The following is a 19192-nucleotide window of genomic DNA, read 5'->3' as shown; positions in this document are numbered from 1 at the left end:
TGAACTGAGTTCAGGTCCTCCAGTCACGACCGCAGTCGTTCCAACATTTAACGTGACGCATCACTCTGTAGAGTATCTGTTAACTCTCGTCAAGCAAAAACAGACAGTTGGTTGCTTAATGTTACTTATTTAGTTGATTTCACTGTAAAATGGTGAGCTACACAGACAGACAAGGATACAAACTGAATTTTTCATTTTATTGTAAATCTTTAATGAAGAATGAAGTCAGGGATGGTTAGTATCCATCAGTTGTAAGCATTGGCAGCCCTCGGTGTATTAGTGGATACACAGCTAACATGTTTTACAAAGTATGAAGTTTGACGTTGATCAATGTATATATATATATATATATATATATATATAATTGGTGTTTTTCCATAAAGCAAATTTGTTTTTTTTATTTCAATTTGCACAATTTTATGGTCAACGGAAAAACAGCTTGTTAAGCTAGAATAAATAGATTTCACATACCACTTTATACAAATTGGTTGAATAATTTGAGATTCAGAAATTAGTGTTCTTTTGTACATTTGCAAGTGCAACAACCTGTTCGTTAAACATGTTCAAAACTCTGGTTTAGATATTTACAAAGACCTATAAGCAAAACTTAACCAAGCTGTAAGAATTTATACGATGGTGCGGAAACTTGGAAATAATGAAACATTTTCACATTTCGTCACCTTCCTGAAATAATGGCCTAGGGTCGTTATTTGCCGTATGTGATTTTGTCGAAAAAGAAATAAAAAATTACCCCTTCTCGCTTTTCAAAAGATATTTTAGGCGACAAAAAATTACTTTTGGCAAAAAATGAGCCATTATTTTAGGAAGGTGACAATTTGTGTGTTTTTTTGTGTAGTTATTAGACTTCGAGCTAAGGGAAATTAATGTTTCCGAAACATATTTGATTAAAACAGCTTTATTTACATTTCTGGGCAACTTTCAGTCACAAATGTGACAATTTTGAACTTGATTATAGCTCCCACATAATTTTCTTATTTAAAATAAAAGCAGGACGTGACAAGTCTTGGCGTATGGATCAACCTCTTCAGACTCTTGTGGTATTTTTCTTCATCTGATCACATCAGTCCTCTCCGTCTGTTTTTGAAGCCTACAGCCAACAGTCCTGTCTCCCTCCGTTCATTTAAAAATCAGACTGTCTGCCGTGATCACAGCATGCACAGTCAAAAATGAAAGATCTAGGTCCAGGCGTGTAAACATACATAGTGCTCTTAAGCACTGAGGAATTAATGGAAGTGATCTCACCCCACCCGCCCTTGAGCTCCGATGAGACGCTGCGTACGGCCACCAGACAGCAGTCCTCCATTGATGTTGGGATGAGTGGGGATGAAGTCACTGCAGGCTAACTCCACCCACTCTCTGTGGGAGACACTTCAAGAGGAATCCGTGATGAGGGAGCCCATTTTAGCTCCACTTCACCCACACTCTTTCCAAGCTTTGTTTTCTGCTTGTCCTCCTTTGCTGCTCCCCGGAGGGGTCACCATTAACTGACCCCTTTACATTTAGCAGAACACAACTGATTCATGATAATGAGAATGGAAAATGGAGGCAATCTGGACTAAAATTCTGACTCTAGTCAGAACCTCGTTTTATTTTCCGTTTGTTTCATTCGAGTGGAATTTATTTTGAAATGTTCCTTCTTGACTACGACAGACTGGCGACCTGTCCAGGGTGAGCCCTCCCCTCTCGCCCGGAACGTTAGCTGGAGATAGGCACCAGCACCTCCCGACCCCACTAGGGACAAAGGTGTTAAAAAATGGATGGATGGATGGATTCTTGACATTCAAGGCCGTTCAATTCAAAAATACTTTATTTACCCTTAAAGGAAATTAAATGTTGTCATAACTCTTATCATCCAAGTTGTTATGGATGGTGATACAGTGGACAAGAAGGATCTCTACAGCATCCTCATCCTAGGACTGACAACTGATTTGTTGTCAGGCTGGTAATGAATCTTAGACTTAGACTTAGACTGACTTTATTGTCATTTTCATGCACAGGGTGTATACAGAATGAAATTTCGTTGCATACGGCTCAGGACAATGTTTTGAGGTTCCAATGTTATGAGGTTACTCCATAATAAAATAAAATACAGTATAAAACATGAATATAAATATGAATATAAAATACAAAGTGCAGGAATGACAGTAAAATAGAAGTTATTTAGCTATGTACATGTGCAAGGTATGAAGTGGAGACCAGTTTTTGAGTGCAGTCCAGTTAAGAGTTCAGCAGTCTGATGGCAAGTGGGAAAAAGCTGTTTCGGAACCTGATGGACCTGCACCGGATGCTGCGGAACCTCTTTCCAGAGGGCAGCAGGGAGAACAGTCCATGGTGGGGGTGTGAGGGGACGCTGACGATGTTTCGGCCTCGGGACACGCAGCGCTGTGATGAAATGTCCTGAATGGAGGGAAGGGGGGCCCCGATGATCCTCTCTGCTGTCCGCACCACTCTCCTCACGTTCTTCCAGTCGGAGGCGCTGCAGCCTCCACACCACACAGAGAGGCAGCTGGTCAGAATGCTCTCTATGGTGCTTCTGTAGAACGTCTTGAGGATGGGCGGGGGCAGGTGTGCTCTTCTCATCCTCCGCAGGAAATACAAGCGTTTCTGTGCCCTCTTGACCAGAGACGTGGTGTTCACAGTCCAGGTGAAGTCGTTTGTGATGTGCACCCTCAGAAATTTGGTGCTGCTGACCACCTCCACAGCCGAGCTGTTGATGAGCAGTGGAGCGTGGCTGGGCCGGTTCTTCCTGAAGTCAACGATCATCTCCTTCGTCTTGTCAACGTTCAGGATCAGGCTGTTGTCTCTGCACCAGTCCACCAGCTGCTCCACCTCCTCTCTGTAGTCCAGGTCGTTGTCGTCTCTGATGAGGCCCACCACCGTTGTGTCGCCCGCGAACTTCACGATGTGATTGGTAGGGAACCTGTGGGCGCAGTCGTGTGTCATCAGAGTGAACAGCAGAGGGCTCAGGACGCAGCCCTGAGGGGATCCTGTGCTGAGGGTGATGACATCGGAGGTGTGTTGTCCGATCTGGACTGACTGAGATCTGTCGGTGAGGAAGTCTAGCAGCCAGTTGCGCAGGGGGGTGCTGAAGCCCAGGTGTCCCAGTTTTTCTGCCAGATGCTGTGGGATGATTGTGTTGAACGCTGAGCTGAAGTCCAGGAACAACATCCACACATGAGTGTTCTTCTCCTCCAGGTGAGCCAGGCTCAGGTGTAGGGCGGAGGAGATGGCGTCCTCAGTGGAGTGGTTTCGGCGGTAGGCAAACTGGAACGGGTCGAATGTGGAGGGGAGTCTGGAGACGTTGTGTTCTTTTACCAGCCTTTCAAAGCACTTCATCATGATGGGAGTCAGTGCCGGTAATCGTTGAAAGAGGTGACTTGAGGTTTCTTTGGCACCGGAATGATGGAGGCAGTTTTGAGACAGGCTGGCACTGTGGCTTGGTCCAGTGAGGTGTTAAAAATGTCTGTTAGGACACCAGCCAGCTGACCTGCGCATTCCCTGAACACCCGCCCAGGTATGTTGTCGGGGCCTGGGGCCTTCCGTGGGTTGACTCTTTTCAGAGTCTTCAACACATCGGCTGTGTCCAGGCAGAGTGCCTCCTCTTCCTGGTGGGGAACAGTTTTCTTTGCCGGAGTACTGTTCAGTGCCTCGAACCTCCCAAAGAAGTTATTGAGTCCATTTAGAAAGTCAGCATCAACTTCGCCCACTGGGGGGGAGGATGCATTGTAATCTGTGATCGCCCGTATGCCTTGCCACATACTCCTGGTGTTGCTGGTGTCGTGGAAGAACTCCTGTATTTTCTGACTGTGGGTTCGCTTTGCTAACCTGATGGCACGGTTCAAGTTGGCTCTCGCTGTCCTCAGTGCCTCCTTGTCGCCAGACTTGAAGGCTGAGTTCCGTGCTTTTAGCATTTCCCGTACCTCCTTAGTCATCCAGGGTTGTTGGTTGGCCCGGGTGATAATGTTCTTAGTGATGCTGACGTCCTCTGTGCACTTGTTGATGTAGGCTGACACAGTCATGGCGTACTCATCGATGTTGATCTGGTCATTGTAAGTGGCTGCTGCCTTGAACGTCTCCCAGTCAGAGCACTCAAAACAGTCCTGAAGTGCCTCCATGGCCCCCTCAGTCCACACTCTCACCTGCCTCACTGTAGGTTTTGTTCTGATCAGCAGGGGCTTGTATGCAGGAATTAGCATGACAGATAGGTGGTCTGAAGAGCCAAGATGGGGGCGGGGGCTGCTCTGAATGCTTCTTTGATGTTGGTGTAGGCCAAGTCTAAAGTATTCACTCCCCTGGTTGAAAAATCCACATACTAGTTGAAGTGAGGGAGAACAGTCTTCATGTTGGCCTGGTTAAAATCCCCAGCAATGATGAAAATGCCCTCTGTGTATGAGGATTGCAACTCACTGATGGTCCGGTAGAGAACACTCATAGCCTCTTTAGTGTTAGTACTGGGGGGCACATACACAGCAGTGATGCTAACAACAGTAAACTCCCTGGGCAGGTAGAATGGTCTGCAGTTAACAGTCAGAAGCTCGATGTCCGGGGAGCAGTAACTGGCGACACTCATGGCATTTTTACACCAGTTGTTGTTGATGTAAATACAAAGCCCCCCTCCTCGGGTTTTACCGCTGAGAGCGCTGCTCCTGTCTGCGCGGAATGTAGCGAGCCCCTCCAGGCTAACAACGTTGTCCGGTATGGACGAGTTGAGCCATGTCTCCGTCAGAATGAGAGCGCAGCAGTTCCTCAACTCTCTCTTTGAAGACAGTTCTAGTTGCAGATGGTCTATTTTGTTGTTGAAGCGGCGATCTGTGGGGGTTAGCGTTTAGCTTAGCTGTTAGTCCACTTCGACAGCCGCGCTTCCGCTGCCGGTCGCACCGCCTTCGCTTTCTCCTCCTCCGACTAGTGCTGCTACGCGAGTCCGCTGCGCTGTGGGCCGCTGGGTCTTGCCTCCGTAGCACTCCGAGATCACGTAAACACTCCAGAGTAGTCGTATTTATGAGTCCAAAATCACTTGATGATTGTAATTCCAGCAGACGCTGGCGATCATATGCTAACTTACTGAGTGGATGCAAAGTTTGTAGCGTTTTAGGCGGCGTATTTTGCTCAAATACTCGCAAGTTGTCGAGAGCCCATGCAGCCGCAGCCATACAGGGCGCCGCCATCTTGAGGCAAATCTGAAGAGGCCTCTGATTGAAATCTGTACAATAATCTAATGACTGTCATGACATGGCAGTAGAGATGATGTTCCACCTCAACATGTCCTGAATGACACCATCAGCAAGGCTGGACTATCAAAGGGGAATTATGGGCACAGGTTTAGGGGGACACACCCATTTGGGACTCAAGAGAATTTCACAGTTTAAAGGTGGCAGGTGTTTTCCAGGCACCTAGAGGCATTTTATAGTACAATCAAGTAACTATGTTAACTTTAGCTGTTATTAAAATTATGTATATATCAAACATGACTTTAAAAAATTGGCATTGTGATTTAACACCTTTAAATGGGGCAGGTGTCTCTATAAAAACTCCTGCTCTTTTTGAAACTCTGGCTTCAAGAAATCAGGAATGCTGAGCCACATGTATTATGGGAAACATTTAATGTGCTCGCACTGTGCTTAGCTGCTGCTTTTCAAAACCAGGCATCCAGATATCCAGCTTCAACCCGTGGCAGAGGCTTGGGGGTGAAGAGCACCATCTAAAACAAATGATGAAAAGTTTCTCAAGATTGGATCATGTATTCACTGATCACAAATAATAATTATTTTGTTTTCCCTGAATATTATTTGGAATGAAGAAAAAAACTTGTTCATTAATGGTTTATCTGACTGGAATCAACACAAACAGGTGCAAGACTTTTTTTTTTCCTCCGAAGAGTTTTTGCGGCGCTAGTGGCTCGTATTTTTTCCACAGTAGGCAGACAGGAAGGAGGGTGAGGAGGGAAGACATACGGTAAAGGTCGTCGGGACCGGGAGTCGAAACCACAACGTCCGCGTCGAGGACTAACGCCTCCAAACGTGGGGCGTGCTAACCCCCTGCGCCACCACAGCACGCCCCAGGTGCAAGACTTTTAAACTGTTTTTAAACAGTTATTTGTTAGCACTGCTAATCCACCTCATTTTCTTTTGCCGCTACTCTTTAAATTTGTCTGTCCATACAGTCAGCAGAGAAACGTTGGAGTTGGGAATCATCATAACTGCCCAAAAGTAAAAAGATAAGAGCAAAAGTCCTTCCAGTTGCACAGCCTCCATAACTTGAGGGAGTAATCAGCCAAACAAAGGAGCCCTCAGCTGGAGAAAGTAAGAATAAAATATTAGTAAAAAGAACAAATCAGAGTGAATTGGAGCTAATCCAGCATGGTGCCAGTTAGAGCAGGGCAAATCTAGAACTCAACATACATAATCTCTTCATCCCACAGGTCTGCCCAAATGGCCCTGTTCTCAGTCAGCAAAGTCTTCAATCCTCACCTTTCTCCTTTCACATATGAAATGTGACTTCCTGAATTTAGACTGCCTAGCAGCTGCTGTCAGTCAGACTGCTGATGACTTTTCACGCATGGAGCCCGCCTCCAAGTCTCACTGAGAAGGGACAGCTTGTCCACCGAGTGACTGAGTCAAAGTCACTGTGGCCTGAAATGATGGACAGAGCAGCAATATATATATATATACTGTATGTATATATATATAAAAGGTGACAGGATTTTATTTTTGGCTCCATGACAACAACCTACTTTCTCCTTAACTTTATCAGTTTTACCAGTTGTTTTTTTTTTATTTTCTTCTTCAACTAAAGTTGCATTTTAGAAAACAGAAACCAATCAGGAGGAGCATTTTTTCAGCAGACATAGACAAAGTTTCACAAAGTTTCTTTACAGACTTCTTCCTGTGCTCAGACACTGGGGTTGTTACAGAGGTGCAGCATTGTTCTTTTTTTCTGCCTGTGTAGCAGAGGAGGTGTTTTGTAAAATCCGTCTGGGAATACAAAAACACTGGAACTTTAATGTCACTAAATGAATAAACGAGAACTGGAAAGGAGGAAGGAGAGCGGTTGAGGGAGGTTGGTAAGACGTTTCTAAAGGTATCCTCAAAACTAGATATGTAAATGGCCCTGTTCTAAAAAGATGTTCAATCAAATGTAAATTTCTTCAAAAATTAATTTTTAATATCTTTTGTAGGGTATTAAAGATAGTGATGGGACTGCATGTGATATTCTTGTGATATTTGAATTATTTTTCAAATTCTCCTCTTCAGATGGAGCTTTGCCACCACCTGGTTGTAACAGCAACACATTGCATGCTATTGATGCTAAAAAGCACAAAAATTAGACCGTCTTTAATTGAATTAGCTGAATTGAAACTGTAATGATTAGTTAAGGCTTAGACAATCTGAGTACCTCAACATTTTCTAAGGAATGCATTTATTTTGAATTAGTGGATAACTTTCAGGAAATGTTGCTATTCATTCATTTTTGTAAACAGGAAATGACACGTATTATGCTTTTAACTGGACCTCCCACTACGCACATCCCCAAATTGCATGAAAGTTTGGTTGTTTTATAATGTCTGTTGGAGATTATAAAAACTCACATGACCATTTTAACTTTGAATTACATTACCCGAGATTTGGACTACGCATATCCTGGGGAGGATACACACAAGGGTTTTTATTGCAGTGCTGTTGTCTATGTTCTAGACAACAACAGTAATGCAACAATGGTGAATATTGCTGGCATGGGAGAGTTTGAGACTTCTTCTTAAGCAGCAGGGCACAAAGTAGCTAAATTACAGCCCACTTCTTTGATTAAGCAGAGAATAAATCCAGTTACGTGTTACGTGTCCAGCTATCAGCTATCAATCGGACATAACAACATGAAACTCCTCTGCTTTCTGTGACCGGACCTTTGACTAGTGACCTGTACGAATCTTCCCTGGCAATATTATCCTCTAGGGAAGTAGAGGATGTTTACTGCGTCGACCTCATTCCGCCCTCCTCTTCCCCTCTCTGAGCCCTTTCTCTCTGCCTCCCTCTCTGAGTCTGACTGGATTGCTTCTCAACAGAAATCGGTGGGCAAAGCTCACAAACTGAGCTCCATTGACCTGAAATTGATCTCTGATTTTTGAACCTCTCTGTCTTTGAAACAATCCACCCCACTGGGATGGATTCCTGTCAGTCCCACTCTTTCATCTGTCTTATTGTTGACTCTTAGTCAAACGTTGAAGGTTTTTTCAGTATGTTTTACTCCCAGTTTACCCTCACTACCCACTTCAAGCACATCTGCTTGACTGCTTAGTACAAACAATGAATCGACTAATTACAGGGCAGCAACTCTGTAGATTTGGATATTTTGATGTGAAGACCTGCTGAAATTCAAACAAAATCAGAGTCAGAATAGAGATGAAATGAGTGTTGGTACCAGACAGGTCGGTTTGAGTACCAACGGAGTTCAAAGAATTATTGGCAGACTAGTTCAGAGTCTTAGAAAAGCTGTCAAACCCCGGTCTATAGCAACAAAAGGATAACTTTCACACAGGGTCACCAAAATTACCAGTGTTGTATAGTAACGAAGTAAAAATACTTCACTACTTTACTTAAGTATATTTTGGAGTACTTCATACTTTCCTGGAGTATGAAAATTTTTGATGACTTTCACTTTTACTTCACTATATTTCCGAACTTAATTGCATACTTTTACTCCGATACATTTTCAATGTGTGGTTTAGTTACTCGTTACAAAAAAGCGAGAGAGAGAAACGCAAGTGTTTTGACCCCACCTACTGATTAGCAAGTAGCAAGTAGGCTACTGAACAAAGTCCGTAGCCTGCTTGCCTGGGCTTGTTCATCACCACCAATAGGATACACCTGTTTCGCTTCTCCCATTAAACACAAAGCAAGTCTCGCAATCAGGAACAGCCACATGGAGGAGGAGACGGAGACCACAACGACTGCAACTACGTCGGACACGGCTCCAGGGGAACCACCAGCTGGTGATAGGGTGACCAGACGTCCTCTTTTTCCTGGACATGTCCTACTTTTCAGACCTAAAAAGATGTCCGGGGGGAATTTAAAAATTGTCCGGGATTTTGGTCAATTGCCTCAAAACACATTACATAGCTTACAGTGCATTGTAGGGCACTGCGCTGCGTGTCACGTAATCCCTGAGCCGCGTCAGTGGGCAGCATCAAAGTTTTCTGGTTTTTTTTTTTTTTTGCATAATGACCAGTTGTGTGCACCACCTATTGACTGATTCACTGATTTGTGAAGTAGAGTAATCGTAACAGCTCTTTTTCTTCATGTTGGCCGCATTTTCTGTACTATTTATTTTTCTCATTTTCAGCACTGACCTTACTTGAAGGGAAAACTTAAGGCTTACAAAAACTTTGTATTTTCTGTCCTGGAGGGTTTACTAAGAAACTGGTTCAGTTGTAAAGCAGGTTAAGTTAACCTTGTGCTATAGGTAAAGCACCTAATTTCCTTAACTAAATGATGCCTGCAGGTATATCTATTAGCAGGTTTAATTTTGCCTACACTTGGTTGGGTACATTATTTTAAGTGTATTTGACAAGTTTACCAAAATATAAAAAATGTCATTCAACCTGCATTTGCTTTGTTTTACTTTTTACTTGTACTTTTCATTACATTACTTGAGTACATCCATTTTTACAGTACTTTCCATACTTAAGTACAAGAAGTTTCAGATACTTTAAGACTTTAACTCAAGTAACATTTCAGTCAGTGACTTCGACTTTTACCAAAGTCATATTTTGGAGAGGTACTTGTACTTTTACTTGACTCTGAGATTTCAGTACTTTATACAACACTGAAAATTACAATGCTTTAAACCAACAGTTCAGATGAATGGTGGTGTGATCATTTCCTTAACATCCTTTGGCACACCAACGCTCTAAGGAAACAAGGTAACCAATTACAGCCTAACTCTTCTTAGTGATGTCTTCTTATGAACGTCAGTTAAATGCACTATTCATGAAAGTCAGCCTAGTTTTCCAATATACAATCTCATTATTACTTGTGACCGTTGAAGACGTTCCCATCATCTGTCGTGTTTTTGGATCTTTTTCAGTGTAACATCTGGCATAGTAAAACTTACCGCCTGTGTGTAGATCGTACTCATGCTTTCATGTTGATTCAGGGTGATCACACACTCTTTGATGTTTTCAGCTTCAGGATGACCTGGCTGCAGCCAAAGTTAGCAAGCCGGCTCCTCCTGCCACAGATGCTTCCCAGATGCAGACCTATTTTTCCCACAACAGATCTACGCCAACCATATTGACGGGTATTTTTGTCTCTCGAAAATGGCCCCATTAGTTTCTAAGGAATGTTTTGGGGTTTCCACATGGTGGTGGTGGGGTGGGGGGGGTGTTAATGATGTATCAACTCACCTGACAAAACAATCACATTTAATGTGTGTGGTCACCAAGGTAGCAAATGAGCACTTACACTCACCTGCAGCATAATTTCATTATGTTTGACCCATTTAATTTTGCAAACGGAGATGTGTGTCCAGCTGGAAAAATCTACACAATTATAATGGCAATTAGTCAAAGGTGGAATCCATTTAAAGTAGAAATATTCACATTATATTCGCTTATATATTCTAACACTAGTAACATTCATGCATGTTTTTACTGAAAGAGTCAGTGTTGGAAACCTTTCAGTTTGTTTGTCTAGTCATAACAGATGAATGTTTACTTTTAGGTTTAGTGATGCGCAATTGGTGCATAGCAATAAAAATAGTAGACATAATCACACCACATAAAGCTAGATCAGGGAAACAAGAAATACATTAAAATACTAACAGCTAAATTTAACCATCACAAAAATAAACATTACAGTTTAATGACTAAAAAGGATGATATTTCCTTTAACTTTCTTTACATTGATGTTGAAGTGTAGATCTGAGCACACAGTGAAAGAAAGTTCTTTTGACTTTGTTTATGGCATTTAACCTCATTTGAGTAATCTCTAATTTGGCATGTTTTGACCAAAAGCAGTGGCTTTGACTTTTCAGCAAAATGTATTGAAGAAGTTCTCACCCATTCATTAATACTTACAATACTCACACATACTCAATGCCTGTAGGGGTAATATGATCATTTAGTGTCAAAAAAATAAAAAAATTGTGTGTGATAATAAGGGATGTACTTGTATTTCCTAATCTGAGTTAAACTTGTCGGATGCCATTTGTAAAGCTGCATAGTCAAAATTAATAGCAATAATTTGGGTTATTTAGCCTGTTATAAGAGAAAAATAAGGGTAATTTTTTTTGTCATATTTTCACCATGTTACTCATTAATTTATAAATGTCAAAACAAAATATAAAGTTAGCAAGCTTAATATTTAACCTCAAACTAAATATTTAGCTCAGAGCTAAAATAAATACCAAAATAAAAGCTGGGTCTTGTGATCCTTAAGATAAATTCCTGTTGGAATGACTGATTTGCTTTAATTGTTGCTGATGTCACCTTTTCATCAGTATTTCTTTTCCTCTGGACATGTACAACATTTCAGCTGAAATCATGACGTAAAGGCAATGCAGACATCAAGAGATCTACAGTGACTATGACAGTTTGCATGAAGGTTTATATAGAGGTTTCCCAGACCCAGCTTTTATTTTGATAATCCACCTCTGGTTATTTGCAAGTGAATTTGCATATTGACAAAATATTTAGATGAGAACCAGATATTTAGCTTCAAATTAAATACTTACCTCTCTAAATAGTTATTTAGTTTGTAACTAAATATTTAGAAATGAATGAATGATATGGTGAAAAAAGACTGAATAAATTTCAGTGAACAGAATTGAACTTATTTTTTTCTGCTTGACCAGTTAAATAACTCAAGATATTCCTGTTAATTTTTCATTGCGAAACTTCACAAACGTCACTCCATAACGGGAATAAAGATGTTGAAAAAAATGACCCAAAGAAGAAGCCTTGCAGAGCCCCACATGTGCATGAAAAACGGTTTTTCGTATGTGTGTAAAGTAAACAAACATAACGAAGTAATAAAGGTAGATAATATTATTTATATAGCATGTTTTCAGCAACAAAGTGCTTTACATGAAATAAAAGGAAATACATACAAAATAACAAACCAAAGAAAAGAGCAAAAGAAGAAAAAGAATCTAATGTTGATCTAAAGTATATAAACTTGATACACCTGTTCTGGGTTGCTAAATAGTAAGTATTATCTGGACTTTCTAAGTATGTTCTAAATGTGTAAAAGTAATGAGTACTCCACAGGTTCTAAATAATAATAAAAACTAAATGTTTCTGTTCTGGAAGATTTTTTTCTGGATTTTAGTTTGTTCTAATTCCCCTTCTGGGTTGCAGTAATAGGAATCTCTCTGCATAATAATCAGAAAAGTAATTTTAAAAGAATAATATTGGTCTAAATAGTGAGTACTCCACATTTTCTAAAAACAAGCTAAAGAGTGATCTAAAGTAATGAATACTCCACAATTTCTAAAATAATAAACTAATAAACTGGAATAATCTAAAAAAGTATAGTATTGGTCTAAATAGTGAGTCTCTGGATTCTAAGTTGGTTCTAATTCATTTTCTGGGTTAATAGTGAGTACACCACAGATTGTAACAAGTAATGAAACAGAAGGAGAAAACCACATATTAGGGAAGTATGCAAATAGCAACATTCAGACAAAACAAACTATCCTCTCATACAACAATAACACATGAACTATCCTCACACACACACACATCACGGACTGTTTTCTTCACACACACATACAACCTGTAAATTTTATCTGCCGTTATTTATCTATAATCCATTCCCTAACATTCTTGTATATTCTGTATAATCTGTATAATCTGTGCATATAGCTCCCATATTTATATTTATACACAATATCTATATATCTTGCTATAACCCCTTATAGTCCATCCATACATAGTCGTGTACATCCGTAAATAAATATTTATATCTCGTAGAGCACTTCTGGATAGATGCAAACTACATTTCGTTGCTTGTACTTGTGACAGTGCAATGACAATAAAGTTGAATTCTATTCTATTCTAAAACAAAGACATTAGTGAATGTCTTTGTCTTTGTTTTAGACATCAAGGAGTGTTTGCTGTGTTTGTGTATTGCCTTTATATGGCCATGATTCGTGTAGTTCAGTCTCACGGCATAAGTTTGATATGATGGTGTTATCCAGAAGCATGTCCTTGGGAGCGCCCAGTTTCACAGTCACATGGATGATAAGAGGAGGGGGTGGGTGAGGTGGGAAGGAGGGAAGATATGTTTACATATCTTTGAAGAGATTTGAAATATGCAGCCCTTCCAAGGCAACATGGGAAAGCCAATTCAGATACAGAGTGTTTTAGGTCGGGTAGATTTTAAATTTCAATCTCACTTGAAGTCTCACCCATACAACTCAGTTCATCCAAGATCGATTCCATCCCGTTAGTGAGTACTAAAGTCCTTAGCTAGTCTCAGCAAGACTCGCATCCAACTTGCGTCTCTGTCCCACAGCATAAGAATCTGAGTGTTCCCTAGTTTGGCCAAATCTGTCACAAATATGCCGGGTATCCTCTTGCTCCAAAAAGCATAAATCCTGTTATCATGAATAAATCCAGGGTGTATCCTACCGGGTATGTCCTGCAGGACAAGAGGGTTCTCCTGTGCCAGGTATTCTTGTCGAGAAAATTTGATCAGTTGCACACAGAGATTGGGTGACCAGATCTATAATTTGTATATTTGGAAGATGTGCAGAACGGCTCCAAAAAAGACAAAAACAGAGCAAGCAGGGCAGAAAAACAGGAAGAGAGCAGAGGAAAAAAGCATCCGCCTTCACCGAGTGCTGGAGGGGAAAAAAAGTGTTGCAAAAGGCCTGAACATTTAGCTGCCTTGTTTTCCTTCTGAATAGAAAATCAATTTCCTTTATAGACAACATGTCATGCATTTAATATTTCTAACACCTTTCTGGAAGATAGCAAAGGAAGTGTTTGTAATAAAGCTGTCACTTTTTGGTCATAATGAAAAATAAACTTAATGTATTCTGATCTTTATTAAAACCAGAGCCATCACAACAGGTGCTGGCGAGAAAGAGCTTAAAGTGAATCGTAGAGTTGCAGAACTGCAGCAGCAGGCCAATCTGCTGCCCTTCGTGTTTTAGGATGAACAGAGCTGGCTGCCAACCTCAGCTGTATGACTCTGTATCAGAACTTTGCAAAACATTTCTGTCCAAATGTGCACACACAGACACACACACTGTAATCCACTTTCCAATTCTACTATGTAAAAAAAAAAATCCAAGGAAGCACTTGAGGGTGAAATGCTGAAAACATCCTGGATCCAAACCATGTCAAGAGTAGAGGGGATTTCTCGTAGTGTTTGTTCATTTGGTTCCTGCAAACCAGCAGACCATCAGTGCCATCGCCGTAGCGACGGGTCTGCAACAGCACTAAACCACAATACCATCGGCACACCTGCTGAAGTAACACAGTCCATTTGTTTGCTATTTCAGCCACATTGTAGTTTGGAATTTCCCTAACTTTTATAATCTGCATGTAAGATTATATACAATCTGTTCATGTTCATGTTGTACATTTTTGTTGCTTTTATTTAAAACATAAAAGCTAATATCATTTCTATCACTCGTTAAAAAATGTAGGTGATTAAAATCAGTTCCAATAAATAATGTCAGTAGTCTACAGTTGAACTCAGAGGTTTAGAGACACTAAATAAAAATACAGATTTTGTTCTCGCTGTGAAGTCAGACCAAACATCTCTTGTCTTTGGTCACTTATGTTGTTTTCACACCTGATGGTCCAGAACACTCAGTTTGATTAGGATCCAAATTGCATCATTTGTTAAGTTTTCAGTTGCTGTGGTTTGGCTTCTTCTTCCTTGCTGAATGGCCTTTCAGCCCATGTTGCTGCAGGACATGTTTCACTGTGCATGGTGACTGTACCAGCTCCATCCAGCACCTTCACAAGCTGTTTGGATTTTGGCCTGGAATCATTTTATACATTTCAGACCAAAATACATCCGTCTGTAGGATGAAGAACCCATTTCCGTCATAACCGATATGACGGTTGGACATTCCCTTCATACATAATTGTTTTGGCGACTTTCAAGTTTGGGAGTTTGGTCCACATTGCCAAAGGTTTGGGCTCCACTGGAGTAAAGGCTACAAGTACCTCAGCAGAGCACTGAGTGTAAAATGAAGAATATTTTAACCAGCATTTCTGTTTTTTCCTGTGGTTTCAGGTATCGCCATAGCGAGCGCTCTGGTGGACACATCTCAGCAGCGAGTGGTGGACTCTAAAGAAAGAGGCCTTGGTCTGAAACACCGCAAACACATCGTTCACCATCAGGGGACCTGTGTATGAAGGTTGTGAGGAGTTGACTCTGGTTGACTTGTAGACTGCCCCTCCAGAATATTGATCAGACAGGTGAAGATGGATGGCAACTCATGGATTCTTCCAGCTTAAAGGTCATTTTCTTGTTTTCCCTGTTTTTATCACAACTTTTTATGCAAGAAAAGGCTGTTTTTCAATCTGTAAACCAAACTAAATATCTCAACAGCTCCAATTAAATGGTTAAAACCCTCATGACGTTATTTAATGGCAAGCTGTCAGTGTGAGGAGTTTTAACCTTTATTGTCACTGAAGGACTGCGTTTTGATCTCTGGATTGGACAGTTGAATGATTAGTGAAACATTTCTTTTTACCTGCACCATTTGAACTTGTAGATTTTGATATCTGCTCAGGTCCTCTGTGATTGGGAGGTTCTGTCTGAATGCACTGAAATGCTTCATCCGTACTTTTATGCAAACATGACGACACATAACCAGACGTTTCTCTCAAAAAAACCACTAATTCACATGACTATTTGTTAATCACTGTGAAGCAACATAATCCAACTTTCCTCTTTTTTGTTTGATTGCAACATATCAAAACATAAACTATTTATTAATTATGCAAAATTAATGTAAAAAAGTTTTGCAGGTTTTACAAATGCACTTTTTTTTACTTACAACTGATTTTATGGAATTTGTACAGTTTTACCTTTTATGCTTGAACCCTCTGGCTCTTTATCAACTTAGTGAATAAACATAAAAATCACAGCAGGATTTGTATGATGTCAGACTTTTTTCTCTCTACAAAGCTTCTTCAATGTTGTAAAGTAACTTGTAAACTGCAGAAATTGCTATAAAGCTACAATGTGTTTTGATACACCCGTATTGTCTGTCTGTAATTTTGCACCAGATTGCTGGCTTAATGAATGGTAGCTCACAAAACTGTTTTTGTCCATCTGAGCAAAAGCAAAACTCTGTACAAATAAAACCTTTTGATGCGTCTTTGTATCAGGGTTTGGATGTTCTGTGGGTGTGTCAAATCTTTTTGACAGTCATGATGAAAAGCGGTAAACTCAACACTAACTAGATCCAACTTACACAACAGTTGAATCTAGTTCATAAGAACGAGAGACAAGATATTCATAAGAACTGAAATAAAACTCAAATAAAAGTTTCACAGACCACAAGACTAATCAATAAACCAGAAGAAATAAACCATTCCTGTTTTGATTAGTTCATTGTGTTTTATTTACATTTACTGTCTATTTACTGTAAGTTTGACAGTATTGTTGTAGAAATACATTTCTGCCTCAAAACTCAGATATTTTGAGATTCATCTCAGAAATTTCCTTGAAAAGCTTGGAAATTTCAGAGATTGAAAAGTCTAAATTCTGCAAAAAAAAAAAACTGTAAAACTTCCAATTTTACAGCTCAAAAATGTCCAGTGTTTTTGGCAGATTTTTATTTTTATTTTTATACCTTAAATGTCCCTAATACACCATTGCGCCTAAAACCAGAAACTATTTAAATATGTTTCCGTGGTTTATATTTCAAAACAAAGCAGTCACAAATCTCAAAGTTTGTTTAAAAGAATTCCTATCATGATATTTTGTGGCACTATTTTTATTGCAATAAAAGTGATGAGAATAACTATTTACTTATTTTTTAGGTAACTATATGGCTTTGACTGCATGGCATTATAAAATCACAAACACAAATATTGCTATTGAAAAATATGTAACCAACTAGTGTAACTTACGAATAGAAAAGTTGAGAAACTTAGATTTCAATGTTGAAGTTACAGTTAGTCTATCTTTCTAAGTTCAAAAAGGAGGATAATAAGCACAAACAACCATATTATCAAGAATGAACAGATTATTTAATACAACTTGAAACAGAATATTACGGTACAGTTTTTTTTGTTCCAACATAAAGTGTCCACCTTTTTTATCAGGCAGTGTATTTTCTTTTGGTTCAGATTCCTTATAGTTCAGTTCGTCCTTTGGAAGTTTTGTTTTCTTAGTTCAGTAATTTAAGTCAGTCAGTCAAGTCTTTGTTAAATGGCCATGTGTTTCTTTGGATCCAAAATCTTATCTTATCCAGTGCAAAGTAGGCAGCGGATCCAGCAGTCCCAGGTCTTGGGTTGAACCCTGGAGCTCAGCAATCCAATCCAGGCCTGCGATGCTATGCAGCTGGACAGTCCTCAAAGTTGCATGGGGTTCTAAAAAAAACAACCAGAGAAAATCACAGTAAAAATGTGTTTTACTGCCAGGGATCAGGTCACGGATCTTCTTTTCTCTTAACCGTTACCGGAATTAATCAAGAATTTATCTTATAGCATGCAGTAATTCGCACAACGTGCTACAGCCAGCTACGGTTTTCTTCTTCTTCTTCTAATAGTTTCCTGCTGTCTAAATCAGAGTGTAACTCACAAGCCACCTGCTGGCGGTTTCTGGTATGACAAGAAAACTCAAAATGAAAATATAACTAAATTGCTGGGAACATTAAATAACAAAACAAAATCCTACAGAAATAAAATACCACTAACAGTACCACACATATACATGTGGGTTACAAATATATCAATTTCTCTCTCTTCATCCCACATCAGATTTACTCCAAACGACATAGACAGAGATACAACCATGAAACTCAAGGAGCCGGTCTGCCTCTGGGTTTTTATACGTAACGAAAAAGCAAGTGAGCTACAACTAAATATGATTAACTTGAGGTCTGATATGGTGATATAATCAGAAATTATATTAAAGTGAATATATGCATGTTTTAGATTGAAAAATACTTATAAGCGCTCTGAATGGAAACATTTTTTAGAACAAGAAAAAAAAATTGACGAGATTTTTCCATTATGTTTTCTTTTTCTTACAAATTTATTTAAAGCACAACATGTTTTTCACATCCTGATTTTTCAAATGTTGAAACTGAAAGATGTTCCAACTTTTACAAAATTGACAAACATTATAAGATAAATTTCCACCATTTTGTTACTATTGGTGTGTGCTGTCAGAACAGGGGCATACATTAAGACCCAGTTGTAACCACGTCTTCAGAAGCAGATCCTCTCAAGTGATTGGAGAGCTAAACGTAGACAATCATGTTTTCCAGGAATGACGGAAAGGACAATAAAACCTTCTGCTTTCTTCTGGCTGAAAAACATGAGGAATACTATTCCTTAGAACATTTTATTCTTATAATTGTCAACGCTGCATACAGCCACTTTAACGTTTACTTTAAAAATACTCATCAATAAAGACCATCTTACATGTTGTTTGATTTTTTTTTTTTGCTTTTAACTCCTTCCTTTATAGGTTTCAGGTTCCACAGAGCATTAGTTGAGGTCAACACTGCTGCTGTCGCCACCATTAGTGACCAGAGGGAGATAAGTGCTCCTTGTTACACTACCAGCTCACTGTATTTTCTCCTCAAGATTTCTTTTCTTTTTTTACCATTAAGTGGATTGCTGGCAACTTAGCTCCGCTCGATACCTGCAGGTAAGTAGTAGCAAGAAGTCGTCCCCTTTCATCACCATCTTAGATGTTTTTCAAGCTGTTCTGGAGATGAAAGAAGCTGTATGTTTTAGGAGTGAAGTCAATGGAATAAGTTCAATAGAGGAGCACAAACGGCTAATACGAATGCTAAATGGGAAAATGGAAAAAAAGGCAACTCTGACTCATCAAAATGAAGACTTTGTACTGTTAGCCTAAAAAGCTACTTTTGTAAACATTTCCTCTTTGGATTTCCAAGTTTCCACAGTTTCATTAAGATGTTTTTTGCTGGGTTTTTTTACTTAGTGCCATTGTTCTGATGGCACTAG

At 39.8% G+C, this 19192-nt stretch overlaps 1 protein-coding gene across 3 annotated transcripts in view; it reads left to right on the top strand.

Annotated features, from left to right (window-relative positions):
- The window catches only part of LOC102221619 (attractin-like protein 1), a 361245-nt gene extending 344684 nt beyond the window's left edge, over nt 1-16561 (top strand). For all 3 annotated transcript variants that reach the window (XM_023327068.1, XM_023327067.1, XM_023327066.1), the window contains one exon: nt 15270-16561. In XM_023327068.1, coding sequence (XP_023182836.1) covers nt 15270-15391 — 122 coding nt within the window. In that variant the 3' untranslated portion in view covers nt 15392-16561. The remainder of the gene's footprint in view (nt 1-15269) is intronic.
- Nucleotides 16562-19192: the final 2631 nt, after the last annotated feature.

The sequence above is a fragment of the Xiphophorus maculatus genome, chromosome 22, assembly GCF_002775205.1.
Source record: "Xiphophorus maculatus strain JP 163 A chromosome 22, X_maculatus-5.0-male, whole genome shotgun sequence".
Taxonomy (NCBI): domain Eukaryota; kingdom Metazoa; phylum Chordata; class Actinopteri; order Cyprinodontiformes; family Poeciliidae; genus Xiphophorus; species Xiphophorus maculatus.
The sequence above is the reverse complement of the archived record's forward strand: the minus strand, read 5'-3'. Positions and strand labels throughout refer to the sequence as shown.